At 41.0% G+C, this 26,673-nt stretch overlaps 2 protein-coding genes and 1 long non-coding RNA gene across 9 annotated transcripts in view; 2 read left to right on the forward strand and 1 right to left on the reverse strand.

Annotated features, from left to right (window-relative positions):
- Nucleotides 1-757, reverse strand: part of LOC309526814 — a 39,908-nt gene extending 39,151 nt beyond the window's left edge. For both annotated transcript variants that reach the window (XR_014216951.1, XR_014216952.1), the window contains exon 1: nucleotides 502-757. This is a non-coding gene — a long non-coding RNA (uncharacterized lncRNA). The remainder of the gene's footprint in view (nucleotides 1-501) is intronic.
- A 48-nt stretch (nucleotides 758-805) lies between these two features.
- Nucleotides 806-24,107, forward strand: SPDL1 (spindle apparatus coiled-coil protein 1). 6 transcript variants are annotated; one of them, XM_082213054.1, is made up of 13 exons: nucleotides 808-946; nucleotides 5,390-5,501; nucleotides 7,008-7,194; nucleotides 8,662-8,838; nucleotides 9,377-9,571; nucleotides 9,809-9,958; nucleotides 10,411-10,509; nucleotides 12,770-12,880; nucleotides 13,725-13,865; nucleotides 15,198-15,301; nucleotides 16,118-16,305; nucleotides 18,452-18,764; nucleotides 23,453-24,107. In XM_082213054.1, exons 3-13 carry the CDS (start codon nucleotides 7,024-7,026, stop codon nucleotides 23,604-23,606), a joined length of 1,803 nt encoding a protein of 600 aa, XP_082069180.1. In that variant the 5' UTR covers nucleotides 808-946; nucleotides 5,390-5,501; nucleotides 7,008-7,023; the 3' UTR covers nucleotides 23,607-24,107. The 6 variants fall into 6 exon arrangements, with proteins under 6 accessions (XP_082069175.1, XP_082069180.1, XP_082069179.1 ...); XM_082213053.1 differs by having other exon boundaries at nucleotides 809-946; nucleotides 15,195-15,301; XM_082213049.1 differs by lacking the exon at nucleotides 23,453-24,107 and having other exon boundaries at nucleotides 806-946; nucleotides 15,195-15,301; nucleotides 18,452-20,302.
- A 1,921-nt stretch (nucleotides 24,108-26,028) lies between these two features.
- DOCK2 (dedicator of cytokinesis 2) overlaps nucleotides 26,029-26,673 on the forward strand; it is a 258,167-nt gene continuing 257,522 nt past the window's right edge. Inside the window, exon 1 of the mRNA XM_082212994.1 lies at nucleotides 26,029-26,471. Coding sequence (XP_082069120.1) covers nucleotides 26,432-26,471 — 40 coding nt within the window. The 5' untranslated portion in view covers nucleotides 26,029-26,431. The remainder of the gene's footprint in view (nucleotides 26,472-26,673) is intronic.

Genomic DNA, 26,673 nt, shown 5'->3' on the forward strand with positions numbered 1-26,673 from the left:
TGTGAAGAAAGAAGTGTTGGGGACTGAGCTGCTTGAAAGAATAAAAACAGTGGAAACGGAGCGCCGATCTGATGAGCCTTTATGATTCTAACACTTGCGACGTACTTAGTAACAAAACAAGACAGGGCAGGAGTCGTCAGCCTATAGAAGAAAGCAGCAGCACTGTATCGCCAGCTGCTTACTCCCGCCAGTATTTACGAAGGAAAAAGGGATGACGGGAAGTAAGAAAGGCAGGGAAAAGGGTGTCGTAAAATGAAGAACTTTGAAAATGGCGACTCCGCCCAGCCAGCTAGCTATGTGTTTGCAGGGCTCTGGAAGCTCCTGTTCTTCCGAACGGAGCGCTCCGTCTGATGCGGAGCTGCCGCCGGTGCCTATTTATCACGGCAGAAGCATTCAACCTGCCACAAGAAAAGGACGCCGGAGAGAACGGCTCCTTAATACACGGCTCGTAAAGTTAGCATTTGTAACCCTATCCCATTCCATTCCCGACATTTCACCTACTTTTGCGCCCTGCCTATTGATCTCCTGCGCTTGCCTGCTTTTTTACGGAGAGATGTCTTTTGGGTAATGTATAGGGAAGCCATTTGCAACTACGGGCCGGCAGCTGCCCCGGGCGAGCCTGCTCAACGGGGCACTTCCCTGCTCTTAGCTGGGGAGTAGAGGGAGGGAAGCTCCTTCGTCGCGTCGCTTTTCCTATTGCGGAGCCCGCGCGCCTCATACGTGCTCTCGCTAGATGCTTAACGCAGAGAAGTTTCCGGACCTGCGCGCGCATCTGGAGCTGGGCTGCCCCGCCCAACCCACAAAAGGGAAAGCAATAAAGTATCGTGAGATTTGGGCCGTCTCGCGCGGGGACGGGGGGGGGGCCGAAATTTAAACTGGAGACCTGGCGGATCTTTCTGTTGCTTCCCCAGCAGCCGGAACTGGGGACGTTTGCAAGGAGGCGCAGGTGAGCGGCAATTGAGAGGGGGCGAGAGGAGTTTATTTTCTCTTTCTTTCCGTTTGGCTTTCCTGTTTCTCTGTTTGCTGAGGGAAATGCTTGGCGGGTGTGGGGGTTATAGAGAGGGGCTGCTGTGTGGAAGGATGATCAGAGGAAGGATTCTCCCACCACCCCCGCTCCCCCTCCTCCTCCTCTCTCTGCCTTTCTCTAGGAAACCCTTTTGCGATGGTCGCCAACTGCTTTTTAAAATGGTCCTGCTCTTGAGTTTTCAGTGGCGCGAGTTGAGGTGAAACACCCCGACCCAATTGTATCTCTGTTCTGGGGAGGGGGAGATCCACCTGCTGAATTTAGTGCTAAGAGGCTTTCTTCACTTCTCCTCCCCTAGGCTGCTTCAAAGCAAATGAAACACAGGGATGCTCTTCCCTCTTGTCCTTTTTCCACATCTCTGCTCGCTTATCCTTTCCTCCACTCGGTTTTCCTCAACTTGCTTTCTTGAGTGGCGCCTGAGCCACTTGCCTTTCTTTTTAATAATATTTTATTAATTCCCCTAAAATAACAAAAATAATAACAAAACAAATTGACTTCCCTCTAATCCCTTCCTTAGTTCAATAATTTATCAAGATAGTGCATGTCCATTGTTAAGTTTATAACATATTTAAATAATGTATTATCGATTCATAATAACGTTACAAGTAAACTTAAAACCCTGCTAATGTATTGACCTGGGGACGCGGGTGGCGCTGTGGGCTAAAGCCTCAGCGCCTAGGGCTTGCCGATCGAAAGGTCGGCGGTTCGAATCCCCGCGGCGGGGTGCGCTCCCGCTGCTCGGTCCCAGCGCCTGCCAACCTAGCAGTTCGAAAGCACCCCCGGGGGCAAGTAGATAAATAGGTACCGCTTACCAGCGGGAAGGTAAACGGCGTTCCGTGTGCGGCTCTGGCTCGCCAGAGCAGCGTTGTCACGCTGGCCACGTGACCCGGAAGTGTCTCCGGACAGCGCTGGCCCCCGGCCTCTAGATGTGAGATGGGCGCACAAACCCCAGAGTCTGGCAAGACTGGCCCATTCGGGCAGGGGTACCTTTACCTTTACCTTTACTAATGTATTGACCTGTGTACATTGCCTCTGTATATACAGTGGTACCTCGGGTTAAGTACTTAATTCGTTCCAGAGGTCCGTTCTTAACCTGAAACTGTTCTTAACCTGAAGCACTACTTTAGCTAATGGGGCCTCCCGCTGCCACTGCACCGCCGGAGCACGATTTCTGTTCTCATTCTGAAGCAAAGTTCTTAACCCGAAGCACTATTTCTGGGTTAGCGGAGTCTGTAACCTGAAGCATATGTAACCCGAGGTACCACTGTATACAATAAACATTTTCCATTCTTCCTTAAATTCATTATCTTCTCTTCCTCTTAATTCTATAGTCAGTTTTGCCATTTCAGCATATTCCATTAGTTTAACTTGCCAATCTTCTTTAGATGGAGCACCTTCTTCTTTCCAGTATTGGGCTAGTAAAGTCCGTGCGGCCTTGAGCCACTTGCCTTTCGATGAAGTTGGGAAATGATGAGGCTGCGCTTCATCATGGCAGGCTTTTTTTGCTCTCTCGCTCTGCTCTTATTTTTACTCTGCTGAAGGTATGTACAAATAGCTTGTTGAAATCCTGAAGCCCAAATAGCCTGATGAAAGCCTTTGGCTCCATTGCTTAGCTGTCAGGCTAGCTTTCCTCTTCCCATTCCCTCTCCTCCAGCCTTTTGTCACAAAGGGTGGGTTGGAGAGCCTGTGTAAAGGTAAAGGTAAAGGTACCCCTGCCCGAACGGGCCAGTCTTGACAGACTCTGGGGTTTGTGCGCCCATCTCACATCTATTGGCCGGGGGCCAGCGCTGTCCGGAGACACTTCTGGGTCACGTGGCCAGCGTGACAAAGCTGCATCTGGTGAGCCAGCGCAGCACACGGAACGCCGTTTACCTTCCCGCTGGTAAGCGGTACCTATTTATCTACTTGCACCCGGGGGTGCTTTTGAACTGCTAGGTTGGCAGGCGCTGGGACCGAGCAGCGGGAGCGCACCCCGCCGCGGGGATTTGAACCGCCGACCTTTCGATCGGCAAGCCCTAGGCGCTGAGGCTTTTACCCACAGCGCCACCCGCGTCGGAGAGCCTGTGTAGTAGCTCCTAAATGCTTGCAGGCATTGGTAAGGAATATTTGCTCTCCTTGGTCTCCTGATGGAAGTGGTCAGAAAAGGAAAGGTTCTGAAATGTGCAATTGAGGAGGCAACCTCTTTCAGCAAGCATGGTTAGCTCTAGCTGGAGATGGGAAGGAGCCATCCCTACAAATTACATTGGGCATCCAAACACTGATCCGTCATAACTGAGAATGACTCCCAGCCTCCTCTCAACCTCCTAGCTGAAAAAGAGGGCTGTGGCTATATGTAATGCAATTACATTATTTTTAATTTGGTTTTTAATGCTGTAACCCCCACCTCAAACAATAGAACAGGGAATGATACTTGAGAACATGTATTTCAGAGGTTTAGCACATGAATAGGAATAAGGCTTTGGATGAGGGGCAGGCTTCTGGCAACCACCAATACTTGGCTGACTAGGAAAGCTGCCCAGAATTTGTGAACTACTAAGTGTTATGTCTTAGCTCTTGAATTTGTGCTTGCTAGCAGATTCTAAGGTAGCCCTTTGTGCTATCTTCAAGGAAATAGGATGGATATAATGCATATGGCTCAAATCAGAATTCAGTCCAAATTGTTGCATCATTGGCTTTTCTGGGCAGCTATCCCATGTTTTTATATGTGGTCCTAATTATTACTTGTAGAGTAATTGCAACTTAGATTATATTTTGCCACCTAGTTTTATATGAGGAACCATAAAAACTACATATAATTGTAGGGTGGCATCCTCTTCTCTTCCATATAAATCGTAGATAAGAGGTTCTGGGTTGGAAAGAAAGGGATCAACCCTGTAGCAAGTGATCCGCTGTAATACCGTATTTACTCAGATCTAATGCACACCTTTTTTGGCCAAATTACATTGAGAAAATTAAGGCGCAACTGGATAGATTGTATCTCTGCTTTGTTATTAAAATAATAAACCATGCATAGTTGTAGAGAGAGCTCTTTATATAAGACTTCCCCTTGAAACATATCTGAGATAAAGAAAAAAACCCTGCACAGTTGTGCTGTGTCTCCCTTCTGGCCCTGAAATCATTAATCTGAAGTGGTGCAATGAAGATGAGTCACAGCCTAGATTTCCCAAGTTCCTTTCCATTCTTGTTGTGATAGTAGCCACAGGTTCAGGTGAGTTTTGAATGTTTTATTGTGATAGACTGTATTATACTAAGTCCTCAATCCTAAACAGTGGGTAAAGCAAATTGAGCATAACGGGGCTTACTTCTCTGTAAACATGGTTAGGATTGCTCTGTAAATGTTATTTGTTGAGTATTTATAGTCTTCTACCCAGAGCGGTTTATCACTCCCTTAATAAGGGAAGTCATAACCTACAGCCCAATGAAACTTGATCGCTATTAATTATTTACCCTTTTATTTTGAGTAGGCATTTATGTACAAACAATCAAAAGCATCTATCTCGTATGCCTTTCTCTATTCCTGTTTCCTCTTTGAAGTGTAAAATAGCAGGAGTCATCAGCTGTAGAAGAGTGTGTACAGTAAGATACCAGTTGAAATGCCCCGATTGTATACTATACATAGTTAGCATAGAATTTTTTTAATGCTAATTTTATGTAATGGAATTGGGTGTAAACTTTCCAAGAATCTAATATGCTGAGCTCCAAAGTTCATTAAAGCTTAGTAAACAATGAGGGGGGGGCACCCTTGCTTAATTATTATTGCGGCTTGGCTTGTATTGGAACGCAAAGAGAGACAAGAACTATGTTGGCCTTGGTTACAGAGAGCCACTGTTCTTTGACAGGCTTGTAGGCTTTGGCAGCCATGGAAATAGTGAACAGCTGCTCCAAGTAGATTGAAAAGGATTTGCATTTCAATTATCTCACCATGTGATTTTTACCTATTCTGGGAGGCAACAGTGAGTGTGATAGAAAAAGCTGAAGACTTTTTGGAGCAGAAAGAAGTAGATTATTTGCTAATTAAAAGTCACTGAATTTTAGTTTACAATATCTTAAGATGGAATACACTTAAAGGTGAGTTACTAGTCTTTTTATCTACAAGATAGAATAACATTGAAAACATTTCTTTTTGTTTTGTTCTCAGGGCTGTATTCTTAAGTTTGTTGTTAATGTATAGCGGATGTCTAAAAGTGGGATTTTGTGTTCCTGCTGCAGTCCTCCCCCCTCCAAACAACAACAAAAAATGCAATTCAAGCTGTTAATTGAGTTTTAAAAATCCATCACAAAGCTCTTGGTTTTGTATTGATACTATATTTCTTCTTTAGTGACACTTCATGATTATCACTCAGTTTCTACTTTGAAAATGCACAGGAGTTGCTGAAAGCCCAAAATGGAGATTATCCTGGAGATTACAGTGCAGACGGAAGCTACCTAGCCTAATCAAGTTGAAGCGGATAAAGACACTTATTTTCACTGTGACTGTGTAAGTAACAGCTAACATTAGAAAACATCTTTTACAATTCACGGAAACTGAAATTGCAGGCTGGACGCACTTTACGTGTGCATCACCATATGTTAGTAATGAGAGCCGTGTATCAGGGCTGTGCACAGTGCCTACCCACTCTGCCCCTGATCAGGCCAGTCTGCCCAGGAACCACCCCCAGCCACCACATTACTTAGACAGTATATTTTGGAAAAAGAGCTTTTGTTTTTATTCTTTCTGTGCCCCATTATTAAAGATACTCTTGTGGTTAGCAGCTATATCTGGTTGAGTTTAAAAACTAAATACTAGGGATGGGGAAGATGTGAGCAGAGGGGGCAACGGACAGCTGTTGTTGCTAACAATGCAGTAAAAGTAACAGCTAGTTTGGCCCTGAGTCTGGAAACTTAGCTTTGCAGTTTCTGTTGTACTCATCCCTGAGAGGAACCTTCTGTTTTAAAGTTACAAACAGTGCCACATGAAAAGCGTTAAAATGTGCAAATTAGTTAGTGCTACAGCATTGTGCTTCTAGCTTGGACAAAGATTTTCCCCATTATATTTTCTTGCTTTATATGCAGTTAGGTGCAGAGACGCGGGTGGCACTGTGGTCTAAAACACAGAGCCTAGGGCTTGCCGATTGGAAGGTTGGCAGTTCGAATCTCTGTGACGGGGTGAGCTCCCGTTGCTCGGTACCTGCTCCTGCCCACCCAGCAGTTTGAAAGCACGTCAAAGTGCAAGTAGATAAATAGGTACCGCTCTGGCGGGAAGGTAAACGGCGTTTCCGTGCGCTGCTCTGGTTCGCCAGAAGCGGCTTAGTCATGCTGGCCACATGACCCAGAAGCTGTCTGCGGACAAACGCCGGCTCCCTCGGCCTATAGAGTGAGATGAGCACACAACCCCAGAGTCGTCCGCGACTGGACCTAATGGTTAGGGGTACCTTTACCTTTTACAGTATTGTGCTTCTAGCTTGGACAAAGATTTTCCCCATTATATTGTCTTGTTTTATATGCAGTTAGGTGCAGTTTTGCTGAAAAAATACTTAGGGGCAGTTGCCCACCTACCTTGTAATCGTGTATTTGTGCTCATCGTGTCATTCTACTGCCTTTCCCCTGCTCTTTGAGATTAAAGGTCCATTGATGTTTTAACTACAGTAGATTAATGTCCTTCCCATTTTCTCACTTTGTTAAAGGGCTAGTCAGTATCTGATCTGGTGTCAAGCTATGAGTGCCAAACACATGGCTGTTTCTCCGCTGCCCCCAATCATTAAAAGACTTCTGGATTAAAAACTCCTGTGCATGTGTCCCTAAATCTAGAGACTGTTTCCCTTTAATGCTGAGCATGTATAACTGATGAAGTCTGTTGTCTATTCTTTTAAGAGCTAGGCACGTGTAGCCTCCATGGCATGGCCCTCTTGTTTAAAACCACAAGTTTATCAGAGCTCTTATCAGTAAAAGCTGAATTAACAAAATAGGCTTAATATTGTTAATTGTTTCCTTCATTTACATACAGTACAGTGTGAGTTTTAATGAAAATGGAGCCCGATCAAGAAACAATTTCACGTCTCCGACGTCAGCTCAAAGAAGCCGAGGAGGAAAGAAGAAAGGCAGCACAATATGGTTTAGATCTGGTGGAGAGCGAGAGCTTGTTACAGAATCAGCTAGATAAATTGCAGAATGAAATAGTCACCATAACGGAGGTGAGCTTTTAAACAATCAACAGAAAGTTGCTCTCCCTGGATTGATTCCACTCTACCTACTGATGGGAGCATGAATGCCAAAGCTGTTAGCCATTAAATTTAAAATATTTAACATGTAAGAAGAGTATCTAGCAAACTGTGTCAGAGCTTGATAGTGAACCATAAAATCCAATCCTCTCATTGTGCTACTGTACCTATAAGATAATTGAAAGAGCAGCCAACATGTTGCTAGAGTGGAAGCCTCATTAAACACAGACTTCTCAGACCTATTTCTGGATCAATGTGTACAGAATGCCTATTGCAAAAACTTCCAGGTTTGCCAAAGCCTTTTAGTAGTACCTCAACAACAAACGTGACTTCATGTTGTTGTTGTTTTTAAAGAAAAACAAGCTGTACCCTAAACTGCTATTTAGCATGAAGTGGACAAAATATGGTACTGGATGAGAAGCATTAGCAATCTGGTACTATTGAGAGCTGCTTGGGACCCCCAATGATATCTGCAGGGTAGTTCACAAGGTCATTTGGCTCTGCCTAAATCTGTTTTAAGAGGATTCACAGGACACAGCACTATGTGTACTAAACAAAACATGGAAGTTTATGAAATCAGATACTGTACAAATTATCAACTGCTACAAAATATTCTTGCTCTTAAAAGGGTTTGGCTACAGGTCAATGCACTTTGGAAGTAAATAGGACTCGCTTCTGTGTAAACATGCATGGGAAATGTGCTGCTGGGGTGGGGGGGGGGGGAAGATGGAAGCCAAGTAATGGAAATACCTCTCCTGCTCACCTGGATTTTACTCACTACCTCAATGTCATGTATAGGATTAAGCAAATCTGTTAATGACACAGTAGGTATGAGACATGCTCTGACAATTTTCTGCCTGCTAAAGCTAAAGGCAGCACATACTGCCTGTGGTGAGGCATGCTTGTGAAGAGGTAGGCAGCATAAGATGTGTACAGCAACAAAGTTTAGTTTTTGAAGTCCCTCTTTCGTTATCTGCTGTTGGGAGAAAGGAGCACAAGCTTCCCATAAGCCTAGCTCCTGATGTTTGGTTGGGGTAGCTGTGTGTGCTTGGGTGAGTGGACAAGAAGGAAGACCAGCCTTCCACGTTTGCATGTCTCATAGGCCATCACAGGGGCCTATGAAACTCTTCATAACTTAATACCTTGTCTCACATAAAATAAGCCTGATTTTTTAAAAAGCAATCCCTGCCACATGATGAAAACTGTACCTCATCTGCCTGCATCTGGGTGCACTGTGTTTGTGGTGCTTTGTGCATACTCTTGGACCTCAGGTGATCTCTTTTGGTGGGTGAAATAGAAAAGAAGGCTTGGGAAACCCAAGTGTGTACAGGGACCTTTCCATCCTTGCTAAGGCCTATACTTTTGACCACATACTTAATGGAAGGTCCTTTTAAAAACAGTTTTCTATCCTGCATTGTAAATGTGAAATTTATTTTTCAGAATTTTGAACAAGAAAAATATACTCTCCAGAGAGAAGTAGAACTAAAGAACAGAATGCTCGAAAGTATGAACCTTGAATGTGAAACACTTAAGCAACACCAAAATATACAATTAGATACACTACGTGAACAACTAGTAAGAATGCATGGACAAGAAACAAATGAACTTAAGAATAAGGTTGGTGATAGAATACGTATTATGTGCAGCAGGTGATACCTTAAAGCAATTATTAATCTTGAAAGCAATTATTATCTTGAAAGTGTTATAAACATAATTCAGTTGCTGACAAAGCTGTTTTGAATAGATGAGTGATAAAGAGCCACTTATTAAACGTGGTAATTAGCCACTTATAAGTGTATGATTACATAGTGTATGATAGAATTATGGTATTTTTGTTTGGGATTCTGAACAATGTTTTTCTAATGACAGCATATATCATAATCTTAAAATCCTATGTAGTTCAGATGTGCTTGAGTTGGGCAAATACTGAGGAAGGGATGGCTTCCTTATCATATATTGATAGGATATTGATGGGAATGGGAGACCTCCTGGGAACCGTATGCATGCTGCCTTCAGTTCCATGATGGAAGAGAGTGGATATAAATGTAATAAATAATGAATTTCTTAAGCTATTTAGAAAAATCAGCTCACAAATGGGACATGCTTGAAGGACTCTGAACTCAAAAAGGTGTTTTCTCTGGGTGTTGTTTTGAAGATGGAAAAACTGAAATCTGAACTAGAAGAAACGCTTCTTAGTGAGAAACAGTCGAAACACAAAGTGGACCATCTGAAGGAGGTCCTTGCTTCTAAAACAGAAGAACTGCGTATGATGTCAGAGCGTGTACATGAAACCATGTCTTCAGAAGTGCTCAATCTTCAACTTGAGCTGGTGGCACTTGAACAGGCAAAGGTATGCAGCAAATTAGTGTGAATAAAGTATTTAATAATAATAAACCACAGATAAAATCACCCTTCCTGCTACAGAAATTTGATCATGGTCTAATATTAAAAGCACTAGTACTAATATTCATCTCTGCTTCAGTCCTTGTTGCAGTCCTTGCCTTGTACAAATAATTGAAAAGGCAAAATTGTATTCCAGAATATAAAATTAGCAAATACTCATATGGTATCTAAATTTTTGTGATAGGCAGACCTTGAGGACAGGTTACATGATCTTCAGTACAGCAAGGAGCAACTAGAACTTGGAAACAGCAATCTGACTAATCGACTGGCACGTCTCGAAGAGGAGAGAGAAGACAGAGAAAAAGATATTGTTTCATACTGTAACGCGTTAGAGGTGACGTATCATGCTTCCTGCTGATAGTGATGGTGAAAATAACACTACACATTTAATGCTGAAACGGCGAGCTTGTTTTCTAACCAAGGCTATGTGGATAGTTTTAGCTGAAATATTGCCTGACACCAGGTTGAATATTTGACATTGTATGGGTGCAGTAACATTCAAATGCTGTTTGCAGTGGTGAGAAGCCTCTTGTGGCTTTGCACTCATGAAGATGGGGAAGTCGCATCAGTTTTTCTTTCATTTTCCTTAATGTGAATTAAGAGCAGGCTCTTTGGGTGTGCCTTTGCAGTGGTGGTGACAGATTTATTGCATTAACTATTAAACAACACAACAGTGATCCTGAAAGTGAACTCCACAAATCAATAAGAGCATGTGTTACACTACAACACAAATTTAGTTGTGAAAATGTAACAGAGATCTAACGATTTTCCGTGACTCAATTTTAGAAAGCTCATGAAGTAAATAGAGACCTTCAGCTTCAGCTTGACCATGCACGGCAAGAAGCCCTGGATCCTTCCAGTAAAGGCAATTCCTTATTCGCTGAGGTACTCATCTTATTTTTGTTAACAGAAAGTATATGTATGGGCCATTCTTATGACACTTGGAACCAAAGGGTCTGTTTGCTGTGGGGTATGAGGGAGGGGATATTTAGTTTTATTTGAGTTAGTTTATTTCTTATAGTGGTTCTGTGTATGTTAGTTTGCAGGGTGAGGGAAGTATAATAGTGTAATGCAACTGTATCAGCATACTTTATTCAATACAGTAATAACTTTCCCTGATTATATATTTACTTATTCTTGAAAACCTAATAAGATTTTTTTTAAAAAAAGTCAGGAAAGTATATGTGTCAAAGATTTTTAGAAAGTATGTTTCTGGTTATACAGGCATCTTGCATTTGCTCACTTCAAAAGCTGACCAATGTATTTGAATCATTTGTTCAATTTAAAGTCAGAATAATACTTGGAACAAATATTTTAGTTCACTATACTTTACAGTTATTGAGCTTAATGTCTTTTCATAGTAGAAATACTTCAAGACGACCATGTCATTGCAAAATTCCTCTGGATTGGTTGAAGTAGTTCTGTTGAAGTGTTTGTTTGGGATTCTGAACAATGTTTTTCTAATGACAGCATATATCATAATCATAATCATATCTGTCAGAGCTGCCCTAGGTCCCAGCTCACAAAGGACCAACGCCACTTCGTTGTTATATACAAGAGTCTTTATTGAAGTTCAGTTTGTCTTTCACATCAGCAGCGTGCAGCTCTACGTCTGAAACTCTAGACCGCTGAAGCTCCGTCTGAGTCTCCTCCCCCGATACACCAGTTTAAGACTCTAGCCTTGCTCCACCTCTTTCTCTGCTCTTTCCTCCTCTGGGTCCGCCTGTCAGCTGGGGTTTCGCCCTTCCTAGACTCTTCTGACGCTGAATCTCCTGAGTCTTCCCCCTGCCTCCGGAGGGCTTTAGGACCTGGTTCCCGATCCGGGCTTTCTGCTGTCCTGCGCGCCTGTACATTTGAACTTGGCGCGCGCGCCCAGCCGGCAACCTTCCGCCTGACCGTTTCACTGCTCCTGTCACTGCTTCCCCCTTCGGGGAGGCTAGCTGGACCTGACACCTGGGACTCTTCCCCCCCACTCTGCTCTGGTGGGGAAGCTGGTCCTGATCTCCAGCTGCTGCTTTGGGAGTCCCCGCTGGCCCCCTGTTTCTGGTGTGTCCCCCCTGGGACCCCCCCTCGCCCTGACCATCGGCGCCTCCTTCTTGGAATCTTCTGATTCGCTGGAGAAGCTCATGGAATCTCTCGGGTCACTGTCATACTCCCCTATGCTGCCCTCAGATCCTTCCCCTTCGCTCTCCATCTCCTCTCTCCCCTGCGCCTCTGTCCCTGAGCCCCTGACAATATCATATACCATTGAATTGGTGTGCCAAGTGCCTGCAGGTTGGGCATGCTGATTCCTGTTAGTCTGAACAGTCCAGGGCCATAAATACAGGTAGCACAACAGCAGTAATTCAGAACACCTAGTAAGGAAATAACTCTTTGAGTTGTGTCCTCTCCAACTCCCAGAGCTGGATCTGCAGGAACCACTATCTGAAAGAAAGAATTAGAACATCATGGATGGATGCTTTATTATTATTATTATTTATTATTTATTATTTATTATTGTAGGCTGAGTCAGTGTGTATTGCCCTAACAAATATTGGTGCTTAATTGAAGGGTTGAACTTTTATGCCTGAGTGCATGAAATATTTGTGGTGGTGGTAATATATAACTACTTAATGACTTTACATATATTAAATATAAAGTATTCCTTCAAATGCTTGTAGAAATGTTTCTGCCAGGTTTCATGGCAACTAATTATTTTGCTACTACAGTGGTACCTCGTGTTAAGTACTTAATTCATTCTGGAGGTCAGTTCTTAACCTGAAACTGTTCTTAACCTGAAGCACCACTTTATCTAGTGGGGCCTCCTGCTGCTGCCGGAGCACGATTTCTGTTATCATCCTGAAGCAAAGTTCTTAACCCGAGGTAATATTTCTGGGTTAGTGGAGTCTGTAACCTGAAGCGTATGTAAACCTGAAGTGTCTGTAACCCGAGGTACTACTGTAATCTGGCCAGTATTTCATGCAAATGGTACAGATGTTTCTGTTGACATGGTGGTTAATAAAGCAAAGATATCTAATGACACTAACATACAAGATAGTGTGAAAGAGAAATTACTATGGTTTCATTACTATTAGTTTCTAAAGTATAAAATTTTAAATGATACTGGAACCAACTTTACAGGTCTTTTTTTCTTAATGTGTTGTAGGTAGAGGACCGTAGAGCAGAAATGGAGCGTCAATTGATCAGTATGAAAGTAAAATATCAGTTGCTACAAAATCAGTATTCTTTCACTAGAGAACAGCAGCAAAGACTGAAGGTATGATTAAGTCAACATTTCCTTTGTTAGAAATTGAAACAGCATAAGATAAGAATTAAAAGTATGTGTGCTATAGTTCTGTACTCTCAGAGACATTTATTTTTCATATACGTAAATGATAGAATTGGGTTTTTTAAAAAGTGATTTAAGATGTGAGGAATGTTCTAAAAATTCAGCTTGGAGAAATGAGCACTGTTTAAGAATCTGAGCAATAAAGACCTTTAGTAGTTGTTGTGTAATTTGAGATCGTAATACTGCTTTTCTACAAATTTGCTCAGAGTGGCCGACAACAATGCATCAAATGTCATTTTACTTAAATTTACTATAAACAAATCACAGTGTTTGTACACTAGAAGACTCCTGCTTGTAGGGTTCTTCCAAATGCGATAGTCAGTTCAGTATTAGTTTGATATGCCTCTCTGGGATAAACTTTGGTGAAATAAGCCTACAGAATGGAGGGGCAGTGGAGGAAATTTAAAGTGATAACATTGTGTTCTGGTAAATTAGCTAGCAGCTACTAGCAAGCAGCTCATAGCATGGCTATTGTTGAATAGATGATGGTGGCTGGTAAAAATGCACGAATGAATTTTCAATAACTTTAAGCAGCTGAGACCAATGGTGTATTACACAGAGCTTTTCAGCCAACCATCAGTTTCAAAAGCAATTTGACATGTGGTATGGAATACAGAGGGAAAACCAAGTTCAAAACTTCTTTGAGTTCAGATAACTAGTGTCTTGGTGTTCTGAATCTTGGTCATTCTGTTCTGGGACTTGAGTTGCATTAATGTGTACTGTAACAGAATATTTGTAAAAGTGCCAACCCAATATTTGGTTTATCTTATAGCTACAGATGGCTGCTCTTCTACGGATGAAAGGTTCACAAGGGGAGCATGATCAGCTGGAACGTTTGCAAAGCATGCTTCAACAAAAGAATGGTGAAATAGAAGAACTTCTAATGAAAGTGAAGCAACTGGAAAAGCCCATGGTATATGCATGGAGAATAAAATTCTGGTTTTGTTTTTTTAAAGTATTAGTAATTGGGTAAGGAAGCACATACAACTGTGTTGGAAAACATTGCACAGAAAGCACAGAACCAGGTAATCTGGATCGCTGGCTTGACAATGAGTGTGCATTGTGCATCTGATTGAAACAGAATGTTACTAATTGTATGACAAGTATTTATGCCAGGAAGTAAATGGAAAAAACTACATTTACAGAATTACAATGGTACCTCTGGTTATGAACTTAATTCATTCCTGAGGTCCATTCTTAACCTGAGGTACCACTTTAGCTAATGGGGCCTCCTTCCGCTGCTGTGCTGCCGGCACATAATTTCTCTTCTCATCCTGAGGTAAAGTTCTTAACCCAAGGTACTACTTCCAGGTTAGCAGAGTCTGTAACCCAAAGTGTTTGTAACCCGAGGTGTTTGTAACCTGAGGTACTACTGTATCTAAATATAACTGAAATAATCTGGATTTTGTGTTGATCCAGCTCCTTGGAGCATTATTTGGAGCCTCAAAACTATTTACCATGCACTCGGGAGCCTGCAGTCACAAGAGATGGTAAAAAGAGACCCCACTTGTATGTGCATATTCCTAGCAAGATACATCTTCCATGTCCAAGTTCTGAGCCCTTCTCATTTCAGATATATTTCAATAGGTTCTAATTAGAGTTTAAAGATGTGTATAATATTCTCTGGCATCCTCTTTTATTTGTGCTCCAGGGTTGAACACTTTCTGAAAAAGTACAAGGACTGAGTCCTGGTTTAAATGAAGTACAGTTGCCTGGAGTAAAATTATATTCTTTTATGCTTGATTATGCTCAGTGTCACATATTCCTGACTGGAGAACAGAAGGCAACCTTATTTGTATGAGCAAGAAGAGATTGATCAAACTGTCCATTGTAAATTCTAACACCCGTGGTATTATTTAACACCCAAAACATATTTTGGGACATGCTGAGGAATTGCTGAATGGTTGCCATTTATTACTTTAGTTTAGCCCTTGGTAAATAACACCTTCAGTAGTGATTCCATAAAATACTGAACAGAAAGGTATGCTTCAGCTTTCCAGCAGGCGATACAAAGCCAGTCTAGCTTGGCCCTGAAGTAGACCAAGTTGGGATGAGAATTTGGTATAGCAACTTCCTCTGCTGATATGCAGCATAATTTATTATTACATTTGAATGAGATGCACTTCTGTCAGTGTTGTCTATGTGAAAAAGTTTCCTCTTTGCCATTAATATTCAAACCCAGATGACTGAAATGGCAAAAGGAAAAGAGCTCATTTTAAAAAAAAAAAAATTATCTTCCCAGAAGTCTGAAAATTCAAAAGCGCTGAAACTTTCAAGCACTTCAGAATATGCAGAATCTGAAGATGGATATTACACCGATTTGCTTCAGATGAAACTTGACAATTCAGAGTAAGTCGTGAATTAGAAATGTAGTATTAAAACCTCACAGCTGGTTATAGAAACTGACAACCTGATTCTGAGTCTGGTGTAGTGGTTTGAGTGTGGAACTAGGAAACGAGAGTTCAAATCTCTTCTTAGCCCTGAAACTGACTGGGTGATCTTGGGTCAGTCAGTCTGTCGGCCTAACCTCCCTCACAGGGTTATTGTGAGAATATATTGTAGAGGAAGAGAACCATATACGAGACCTTGCGGTCCTTTGAGGAAAGACGGGAAATAAATGAGATACCTAATAGATACAAATAAACAAAACCTATTTAGTTAAAGTTAAGTATTGTTTCATAAATCTGAGACAAATTTACTAGTCAGAACCCCATTCTCTCTTCCAGACAGGTAGTAAAAACATAGGAGTAATGGTAGAAACATGGTAACACTGACAGCCTGTTCCACAGTGTCTTTCCAACTCTGTCACAACCATCACATTAAGTTGCACATTGATGTCCCCACATCAATGCAAGGAAGACACAAATCAAACAGGGCAGCAACATAAACCTGTTCTTGTTTATCTTACCATAGGTAACTCCTAAATGGATCTGCTAATTCTATTGTATTCTGGCCCACTAGTAATCTATTTTACAAACGTTTGCTGCTAGTCAATCTGTAGTTTATCTTAATAACATGCACACATTATTGGAAGAAATGGGATAGGAGGATTTTTTTCCTGGTACTGAAAGGTGGTGAGTTCAAGGCTGGAATGGTAAGAACACTAGGAACTTAATGTTAATGCAACTATGTATTTCAGTATTCATACAGATAATTTATTTTCAGAAAAGAGATAGAAAATTTGAAAAGTGAATTGTCGCTACAGCGGATGAAGGCTCTGTTTGAGAGTCAACGCGTCTTAGAAATGGAACGGAAGCTCTTTGCAAAAGAAAGACAACTTGAAGCTTCTCAAAGTGAGAGCATAAATTTGCGTGTGCTGCTGGATGAATTGAGAATAAAGTATCAACCTGAAGGTAACAATTTCTATTCCCTTATTTTGTATGTACAGTATGTGAATAGGGAGTGCCATATGATTTAATTTGCGCTTTGTATCCTGGAATAAGTTTATTATGTGTTGTGTAGCTTCCCTGCCCCCATCCCCGGTGTGATAAGTTATGGCATAATGTGGCCAGTGTCAGTTACGTATTTTTGCCTCCATCCAATAAAGCTGATCAATGCTGGTAGGAAAACAGAGAGGTTAGATAGCGTAGCATTTCTTGGCCTTGACATATGCTCAGTTACCTTCTGTTCAAAGGCTTTTCTTCATCCTGATCCTCTTTCCTTGCTGTGAATCAGCTGTCTAGTGGTTATGAAGCAGTGTTATTAATGCAGTAAAGCCCACTGCTCATGAGGAGGTCTGTTGTATGTGTTTGCCCAAGAGTTTTTCAAGGACCTGCATCAATTAGTTACATGTCTGACTTTTATTCTGTTCTAATGTATTGAAGCGTTTGACATTTTTTAGAAAATGAGTTTATTTTGTGTAACATGATGCATCACAGGGTGTTTTTTGTTATTACATGAGGTCAGCAGTTGTCAACCTTTTTTGGGCTAGTGAGCACAAAATAGTAGCTGTGGAGTGAGCACGGCATAATAGAAAATGGCTGCCCCTGGGACTGGCATAAGACAAAATTAGAGAGACAACTACTCCCAATAACCTTATGCTTACAATGAGATGTCAGCTATGTGCTGCTGATCCTTATTAAGGACATTAGACAAACTAATGCTATTGCTATCTAATAACAGGAAGCATTCCTCACCACCAGAAGTATACAATGTAGCCACACCACTCTCGTTTCACAGAAATTGCTTAAATGCTACCTGCACATTTTGCTCCATAACTTTCTAAGAAGATGAGACACTTTTTAAAAAAGATGGAAGCTCAAAGTTTGGGAAACCATTGGAAACCTTTGTGGTCAGCCCCAGTGTTATATAGTATTTTAGAGATGCTGGGTGGTATTCAACAGTTTTATGTTCATTATTTCCAAAGGGTCTACTCAGAATAAAACTTAGTTGAATACGACCTATCAAATATGTATTTTACTAATAAAATAATAAATGCACTACATCTGTTCAATACTTGTATGGCTGCAAGAAATATTAGCCCTTTGACTCAATTACAGTGGTACCTCGGGTTACATACGCTTCAGGTTACACACTCCGCTAACCCAGAAATAGTGCTTCAGGTTAAGAACTTTGCTTCAGGATGAGAACAGAAATCGTGCTTCAGCGGCAGCAGGAGGCCCCATTAACTAAAGTGGTGCTTCAGGTTAAGAACAGTTTCAGGTTAAGAACGGACCTCCGGAACGAATTACATACTTAACCTGAGGTACCACTGTATTAACCTTTATAATATAATCCAGCAGCCTCATCTATAAATTGGATCCATCCACAAGCATGGGGAGGAATAATACCAGCTTATCAATAACTAAAATGTTGTATTAATGTACATTGAAATAATCTTCCAATTTATTCTGTCTCTTGACTTTTAATTCCACTTAAGTTTGATACTTTTGTACCATTTTAAAAAGTAAATATTATTCCTTTTACCTTTCTGGTTGCTTGCTTTGAGTTGGCATGCAGCCACCATAAAAAATGTTACCACATTGTGTGGTAAATTCTTAATTTGATTCTCGGCTATAGACAAGAGGGCTTCCTGTGGCCTGCTATGAATACATTGCTTTGCTATCTTCCAACATTCAGACAACACTTTTGCTCAGAACACTCGTATCCTTGGTCACAGCAAAATTAACCAATGAAAACAAGGCCTATGCCATTACTCCAGAATCAGTGCCAGTTTCCTTGGGGTAATGTTTAACACAACTGCTTTCTGATCCAATATTATGCTTTCCTTTTGCAAGCAGAACATTGACTTAAGGATTGTAGATACATAAAAGTTACAAAAAATGTTTTTTGGATCTGGATGTCGAAATATCTCTTGCAGTTGCTCAGAGTAAACAGAACAAAAATGTAGTTAAACTGTGAAATCTTAAGATTTTGCCATGGTGATCCAAAATGCATTTTCTTTTAATGAAAAGGGAATGAATATAGATAAGGGGTGGAGGTCAATCAAACCTATTTGACCAAAACAATTGTGTGTTTGGTTTCTTTTTTTTACTCTAGAGTTAATAAGAGATTCGTTCAATCTCAAGAAGGCTCCAGGGGATGTGATTTCATACAACTTAAGTAGCAGAGGGTCTTCTGAGTGTGAAACCTCTTGTATGCTATCTCAGAAAAAGGAAGAGACAAAACTAAGTGAGGATGCTCTGAAAACCACACTTCAGGCTGTATCAGTGAACAAAGTTCCCCTTTCTGCAGTTGAACAGAGAAGTGATCAACCTGAAAGGAAGAAGGTTAAAATCAAGGAGGAAGAACTGGATAGGACAGCTATAAATATGAAAGATAAGAATGAAATTGGACCCTCCCTCTCTACCAGGTCAGTGTCTTCTAATATGTATGAGCAAGGCAATCAGCACAGACCTGCATCACTTTTTTTCCGCTGCATGAACTTTGCTATCCATTTCTTCATTTACTTTCTCAGTGTTGCATGCAGTGTCGTCCCTCAGTTCCAGCTACCTAGTTTGAAATTTTCAAAACTGTTTAAAAAGATCAAAATTACAGAGAATCAAAAGGACTCTTAAATCATGGACTGATTTAAAACTAAAATGTTCTTTCACTTTGAAAAATCACTGCAATAATCTCGTGCCTGCACTACATTTTCCCTCTGCATTGGCATTTGTGTAATTCACACTATTGTACTTTCCAGCTTATTTTTCAATTTGCATACGATCTTTGCAAAAATTTGCAGTATTAACTTCATGATGAAAATGCCTGAAGAACCATTGTTAGCTTTCAGAATAAATTTTAAACTTAAAGCCCCAAGGTTTTTAATAAGTGGATATAGAAATTTAGTGTTGAAATGGGTGGGGAAACTAGGTAACTAGGTGAGCTTTTCCTTATATGGAAGGCCATTATATGGCTATTAAACTTCCAGGAGTTTTTTATTTTTTGTGTTAATGTAATTACAAATTATATTTTGCTTTGGTGTTTCTTCACCCCCACACCCAAGTTATATTTTCTAATTGATATATATTTCTGTTTTTATGCTCTTGGGAGGATTAGCAGTGAAGGTCTGATTTGTCCAGATACAGTACGTAACTTGTCTCAGACATTCAAGTTCAGTGGTACCTTGGTTGTTGAACGGCTTGGCTCCTGAACAAATCAGCTCCCGAACGCCGAAGTGTTCCGGTTTGCGAACTTTTTTGGGAAGCTGAACGCCCGACACGGCTTCCGCGGCTTCCGACTGAGTGCAGGAAGCTGCTGCAGCCAATTGGAAGCCACAGCTTGGTTTTCGAACGGTTCTGGGAGTCGAACAGACTCCCAGAACGGATTAAGTTCGACAACCAAGGTACCACTGTACAAGATTGCTTAGACTAGGTGTGACAAACCTTTTATATCCAGAGAGCTGCATTGAGGATTGGCCAAGCCTACAAGGGTTGTATGTCAGCCAGCGATAGGTCTGGCCAATGTACACTTACACTTGTGTGCATACAGCATGCACACACCACACCCAGTGCACTTTTCTACCCCAGTGCTCCAATGGGGGTGAAAGCCCAGAACGGAACATCTTTTTTAATTTTTGAAAAGTGGCGTTTCTCCTTCTGGTTTGGTGCCATTGTAAGAAGGTCCTAGGAGCCCGGGAAACCAGGAAGGAGATCTCTTCCCACTTTACTTGCGCATCACTTCAGGCACATGCCAGAAGGAGAAGAGACATTTTTCAAAGGTCAAAAGATGGATCCTGATTTTGGAGGATAGTGGCAAGCCAATAAAAATGGTTTCACAGTCTAGGACTCTCCTGCAGGCTATAGCTTTGCCATCCCTGGCATAGACAGTTTCAGGATTTTTTAAATTGCTAGGTAAAATTTGCTTGGATAGCTGTGATCAGTGGTTGTAGTAATCAGTGTTTGGGTTTTTTTTTAAAAAAAAATGACTAACAGTATGATCTATGCATTTCTACTCAGACGTTAGTCATACTGACTTCAGTGGGACTTATTCCCAAGTAAGTGTGAATAAAGGTAAAGGGACCCCTGACCGTTAGGTCCAGTCGTGCTCATCTCACTTTATTGGCCGAGGGAGCCGGCGTATAGCTTCCGTGTTATGTGGCCAGCATGACTAAGCCACTTCTGGTGAACCAGAGCAGCGCACAGAAACGCCGTTTACCTTCCTGCCAGAGCGGTATTTATCTACTTGCACTTTGATGTGCTTTTGAACTGCTAGGTTGGCAGGAGCAGGGACTGAGCAACGGGAGCTCACCCCGTCGCGGGGATTCGAACTGCCAACCTTCTGAAAGGCAAGTCCTAGGCTCTGTGGTTTAACCCACAGCGCCACCCGTGTCCCTAAGTAAGTGTGAATAGTATTGCACAAATCTAATGCAAGCAATCCTGTAAAACCAAGTTAGTGCATGCTTATATTGTCCAGCATAGTAATTTAGGAAAAGGGAAAGAAACAGTTTGATATTAGTGACTTGATAAAAGTGTGTGTGTTTGTAGAAAGTGAGGTGGTTAGGTGGGAGCTAGAAATGGAGACTGTCTAATAGGATTAGTAGAAGAATATTAGGGCATTGGTGCTCTGTAGGTGATTACATTTACTACGTAAGTGGCGGTGTAGGGGGGGAATACTGGTGAGGCTTTTTGTTTTGTGTATTTGACATGGTATGTGTTATTTGATCTTGTGCACTTGTGAATTATTATGCTCTCCTGGAGACTGCATACACTACTTTAGAATTCTTTTCCAGGGGTAAGGAAAATGATTACCAACAAATCCAGATAAGACATATCAGACATATAGTCAGGCTTGGGGTGGAATAAAGAATTGCAGTGCTGAGGTTAATGTACATTTGGTCCCATTGCATGGGGCATTATTGCACTTGCAATACAGTCAGAAGCAAGAATTCCGTGACTTAAATTACATGTGCAAATAGCTGATTGACGTGGGCAGGTAGTACTAGAAAAATAATCCTTGTTGAATTTTTTGTGGTGTGTTTGTGGTGTGTTATGTTGTGTTGGCACTTTTTTTCAGATTACTACCTCCCCCCCTCCAAAAACAAAACAAAAAAACCCTAGGGAAAGCCCTGGAAATACATGTGCGAGTATTTTCAAAATGAAAACCTACTAATGGCAGATGTATGTGAGGGGTTGCTTATACAGCCAGCCATGGGACTAAGTTGTGAACCATCCTGAGACCTGCAGGTATAGGGTGGTGGTATAATAATAATAATAATAATTATAATAATTAATAATAAAAATACTAATTTAATAATAAGGGTGTTCTATATTCAAAATGATCAGCTAAAAAGATGAAGCATGTAGACACAGGGTTGGGGTTAAGATGTTTTGATATGTTTAAGATGTTGAATCTGATGGATATTAGTCATGTGAAGAAGGTAGTTGGGTGTGGAAGGTTTGGCACATTAAATAGAAGGGATATTTGGTCAGAGGAGAGAATAATTAGTGAGATTACAAAGGAGGGATTTAACTTTAAAGAGAAGGTGTTGAAAGGCAGGTAGTTGTTTCTGAGAGATGGAAGTCTTGCATGTCAAGTTGGGGTAGAACTTTTGAAAATGTGGGGCCAAAAAACTTCATTTAGTTGTACGCAGGTACAACTTTGTTTTATTCTGCTCTGTCTTTTGAATTGGCAATTTAAGGATTCAACACTGCACTGCTTTTTCTTTGGCTGTTTGTGCATTGTGGAGGTGGACATCTGCACGAAAGACACAAATAATTCAGAAGTTGGAAGTTGATCCTACTGGAGAACTGGAAAGAACAAGAAGACAGTTAACCAACAGTTTAAAATTAACAATTTCCACTAAATACAAAGTTCCTTCAGTAGCATGAATAGATAAATTTTGGCAAGTGAAAAAATAGTAGATTGGCTTAACTAAAGCTCAGTACATGTAAATTATTGTAAGAAAGAGGGCAGGGTGGTGGGATTCCCACTCTTCACTTTCCAGCCAGCCCAGTACCCACCAAGGCTAAAAGAATATCTCTAAGTCTTCAATTAAAGAATAAAATAAAATATGTAGGGGCAATGGATATTGGTAAATGACAGTGTTTTTTTTTGGGGGGGGAGATTGCTGGTGCCATGCACCCACATCTGCCATCCTGGGGACCCCAGATGTATGCAATACCCTAAATGTGCAGCATATCACACCACAATGCTGACTGTACATGTCAAGGGGATCTGAGGACAAGTGTTCTTGTATTGCCAAGCACTACTTTTGATAGGATGATTTCAAGATCCTCACTTCATCCTACCACTCTGATGTGGGGGGGGGGGGAGCCACTGAATTTTTCATTCTTCATTCGTTCTTCTGTCACAGACAAGCGAAGGATACAAAGGCCCCAAAGTGCTAGAATTAAGACTCTTGGTATGTTCCATTTGCAGGTGGTGTTTGGGGCATGCTGTTGACAGTTGGCAATCTAAATTGGGGCTATTGTACATGTTTTCTATTTTGCCACGATGTGCAAACACTCTACAGTGTTATATTCTGTCTATTATGAATGTTTTGTTTAGCCTAAAATGAGACCACCATTTTGCTTCCACTTTATGACAGCTTCCTTGTCTATTCACCTAGAAGCAATTCTTGTGTCTCAAAGATGAATGGCTATTTTAACCTTTATGCTGCCTGAAGTCCCTGTGGTATTCTGACTTGAAACAGTTTAATTCCCAATTTTTGCACTAGTCAAGCTAGAAAAAGATTTCTTGCTTGTGTACCAAATGTACAAACAGTACTGCTTAATATGCTTACTCCAGCAGCTGGTAAACCTGGTGAGGAGATTAACACTAAACTTCTGATTGTACCTAACACATAATGTAATTTTGTTCTTTTTAGTAAACTTGTGTTGTCTCCATGGCTTCTTGTATGTCTGCTTTTTACATTTTTGGCATGGCTTGATGTAAAAGTGTTCAGAAGCTAATAGTGCCTGTGAACAAGGAAACAATAGCTTAATTTTATGGTATTTTATGTTATTTAACATGTTTAACATGTTTTGGGTAGTAGTTTGTCAACTTCAGTGTTCATTATTAAAATTTAGAGTGAAACGAGAGTGGTTGCTTTACCTATAGGTTGACATCTGACCCTGGAATAAAGACAGAAGAAAACTACACTGTTGCAGCTGAACAGACAAGAAAACATGAGAAGAAAAGCCACAAGAAAACATACCCCATAATGTTTATGGCTCCCAAACAAGATCCTGAAACTCAGTGTACTCAACAATAAATCGAATAGCCTTTTCTGTTACTGAGGTATTTAAGTGTACAGCAATCAAGTAGAACATTTGGTTATCTTGTTCAGTGCCTTTTATTAAAAACTCAGACTTCATATAGGCAACCTTTATCATGTTGCCTTAGCTGAGTAGATATGCAAAACAGAAACTAAATTCTTCAGATTCTACTACAGGAGCTGTGTGATATACCTCAAAAGCTGTTGCCCTAGAAGAAGTAAAATAAGCACATCAACTGGTTGGTTAACAAAGCAGAAATGTGTAATAGTTTCAGGTACCTGTTAAAATGTGACATTAATTGCACACTGGGCTGACAAGTTTATTTTTATGAGGCAAAATGTAGACTAGTGGTTCTCTTGCCTCCTTAACTACATTTCTGATCTTTTCAGATGTACTAATGTTATGAAAGATTGACCATGTTTGACTTAAATAAATTGTTTGAGTTACTGTATTCAATTTGTAATCTCGATTCTTTATTAATAAATTCTATACCTTTAGGTGTGTGGGGTTTTTTAAACGAAAGCTTAAAGGTGAAATGCAACCCATCTTTCTGATTCTTCTGTCAGTCAAATGGTTCTGTCATACTAAAACCAAGCTCAAGCCAAAGCTCAGTTTTTAAAATACTGTATTGTATATCTCAGATTGAACCGCATGCTTACTGTGGATACACTTTTCAGAGTGAGCTATATACAATGATACAAGTTTCGGTCTTCCTAATTAATACTAAGTAATACTAATTCGAGTATACCACTATTGTATCCTATAAGCAAAAAAGATTTCTGTTTGTACAATGGGACTTTACCTCCTCCCCCTGCATCTTCAAATCTGCTCCAGACGGTTGGGGGACTCTACAACAGATTTAGCAGTGTTGTGATGGGAGGTGGAGACCTTTACTGTGCAAGAGAAATCCTTGTGCTGATGGAAGAAGAGACATAAGGCTACATTGAATTTCACTCCTAGCATGTATCCTTATGTAGCCATACCAGGCCACGCATGAAGAAGGGAGTTACCAAAAAACAAACAAAGAATATTTAGGGGGAAACTCTAAAGGGCAGGAGGAGAAAACAGCTGTGCAATAACCTAGTTGCCCAGAATGTTCAGAGAATGACAAAAAGAAATTTGGCAACAGTGTGGGAGAATGACAGAATGACTAGAAGAAACAATAATAATAATAATAATAATAATAATAATAATAATAATAATAATAATAATAGTTTATTATTTGTACCCCGCCCATCTGGCTGGGTTTCCCCAGCCACTGTGGGCAGCTTCCACAGAGACCGAAAAGACACTAAAATGTCACACATTAAAAACTTCCCTGAACAGGGCTGCCTTAAGATGTCTTCTGAATGTCAGGTAGTTGTTTATCGCTTTGACATCTGATGGGAGGGCGTTCCAAAGTAACGTTTTGGTGTGGACCAGAAAGGGACTTGTTGAAACAATCTCATTGTTTCAACAAGTCCCTTTCTGGTCCACACCAAAACATTACTTTAATGTGTCCTGACAAACAGAAGGCAGTTGCCCATCTACTCCAGTGTTGAAATTAATTTAAGACAGCAAGTGTATCCACACTGTGAAAATCTCCGAAATAAGAGAGGGGTAGTGACCAAAACGGTCAGATCAGATATAAGTTTGCTCGGTGAGCACAGAATGGCTCATTGCAGGCAGGGGAGAAGGAAGACTGGCAGTACAGCTGGAACTGAAGAGAAGTAGTCCATCCTGCAGCATGGGTGAAACAGACTGCTGTGTAACAACTCCAGGCTCTCTTAAGCACAGATACTACTGTTTGTTCATGATGCTGTATCTTTAATACTGAATAAAGCTAAAGCATTCTATTGTTCAGACCCTCCTTGTTCAGATCCTGTAGTTCCCACTCTCTTTGATAGGGTCCTGGTTTTACCATGGCTGCAGTCCTCATTTTATCCTTTTCTCAGTGGTGTCTCAATGTTCCTCCATTATTCTGCCTCCACATTTCCGACCTGGTCAGGCTAATGGAATAACAGCAAAACTGCTGCATGGCCTTTCCCCAACAATACATGTTTCTCGGTATAAAATGGAAAAATACAAATTCTGCCAGGCATGAGGAAAAGTATACTTTTGTATTTTATGGCTGAAGAATGAACTTTTGGGAAAGCATTGCAACAGAAGTAAGGCATCTTTTCTACATAACCTTTCCCCTAAAATCTTCAAGTCTTATACTGTAGAGTTAACCATGTGATATGCAAAATAAGGCTAGTACAAAGCCCACAAGCTGTTTAAAAACAATAGGACAACTAAACAATCTTGTTTAAAAGCAGGCCAACAATATAATGAAATATGTACCCGTTTTTCAGCTGGTGGAGACAGGGATGGATAGGTGTTACGCCTAAAACGGTGCTGCAATACGTGTCACCATTAAAAAGGATGGAACATGAAGCAGCACCTCATTAACAGATCTTACCATCTTGGGAGGACACGTGTCTAGAAGCTGTGTGATTGGCTTAGCATGTAGTGGTGGTAGTAACCATAGTCCCCTTACGTTCCTATTTGCTTGTGTTGCTGTCATTGCCCTGTCAGCAAGGCGCCCGGTGTTGTCCCTCCTCTGCATAGAAGCATCACTTTCATTTAGCGTAAGAGCCTCGTTGAGGACAGTGCACAGAAAAAGAGGAAGGAAGCTGAGGGATTGTGAGAAGTGCAAAGTTCCCTGCTGCAACTGCAGCAGTAGACAAACTTGCCTTGCGATTCACTTGACTCCATCCTTGAACATTACTGGGATTTTATCCGGTACCAAACAGCTGTTCTCCTGAATCACGGCTACCCTAGCCTGCTGGACTTGTTGGCTATGACTCCTTGGCAAAAAACCGATAAGAAGATTGGAGTGGGTATGTATCATGCAAGCTCCTCTCTGGGGTTTTCCTCCTCTGCAGGATGTGGGGAGAAGTGCTGCAATGCACAAAGATAAATCAATTTGGTCAGCAAAAAACCCCAAATATTTAAACAACAAAATAGTTGTTTTGTGCCTTGTCTGATGGGTCTATGCTGAACACACACATAAGAAGGTTTCATTGATACTTGCTTCCAAGC

This window comes from Podarcis vaucheri (genome assembly GCF_965113315.1).
Source record: "Podarcis vaucheri genome assembly, chromosome: 2".
Lineage (NCBI taxonomy): Eukaryota > Metazoa > Chordata > Lepidosauria > Squamata > Lacertidae > Podarcis > Podarcis vaucheri.

Excerpts from the sequence above, each read along its gene's own strand:
- SPDL1 (XM_082213049.1), top strand. The coding sequence starts at position 7,024 with ATGAAAATGGAGCCCGATCAAGAAACAATTTCACGTCTCCGACGTCAG. Across the intron at positions 7,195-8,661 it reads AAATAGTCACCATAACGGAG|AATTTTGAACAAGAAAAATA; the intron begins GTGAGCTTTTAA and ends TTTATTTTTCAG. Across the intron at positions 10,510-12,769 it reads GCAATTCCTTATTCGCTGAG|GTAGAGGACCGTAGAGCAGA; the intron begins GTACTCATCTTA and ends AATGTGTTGTAG.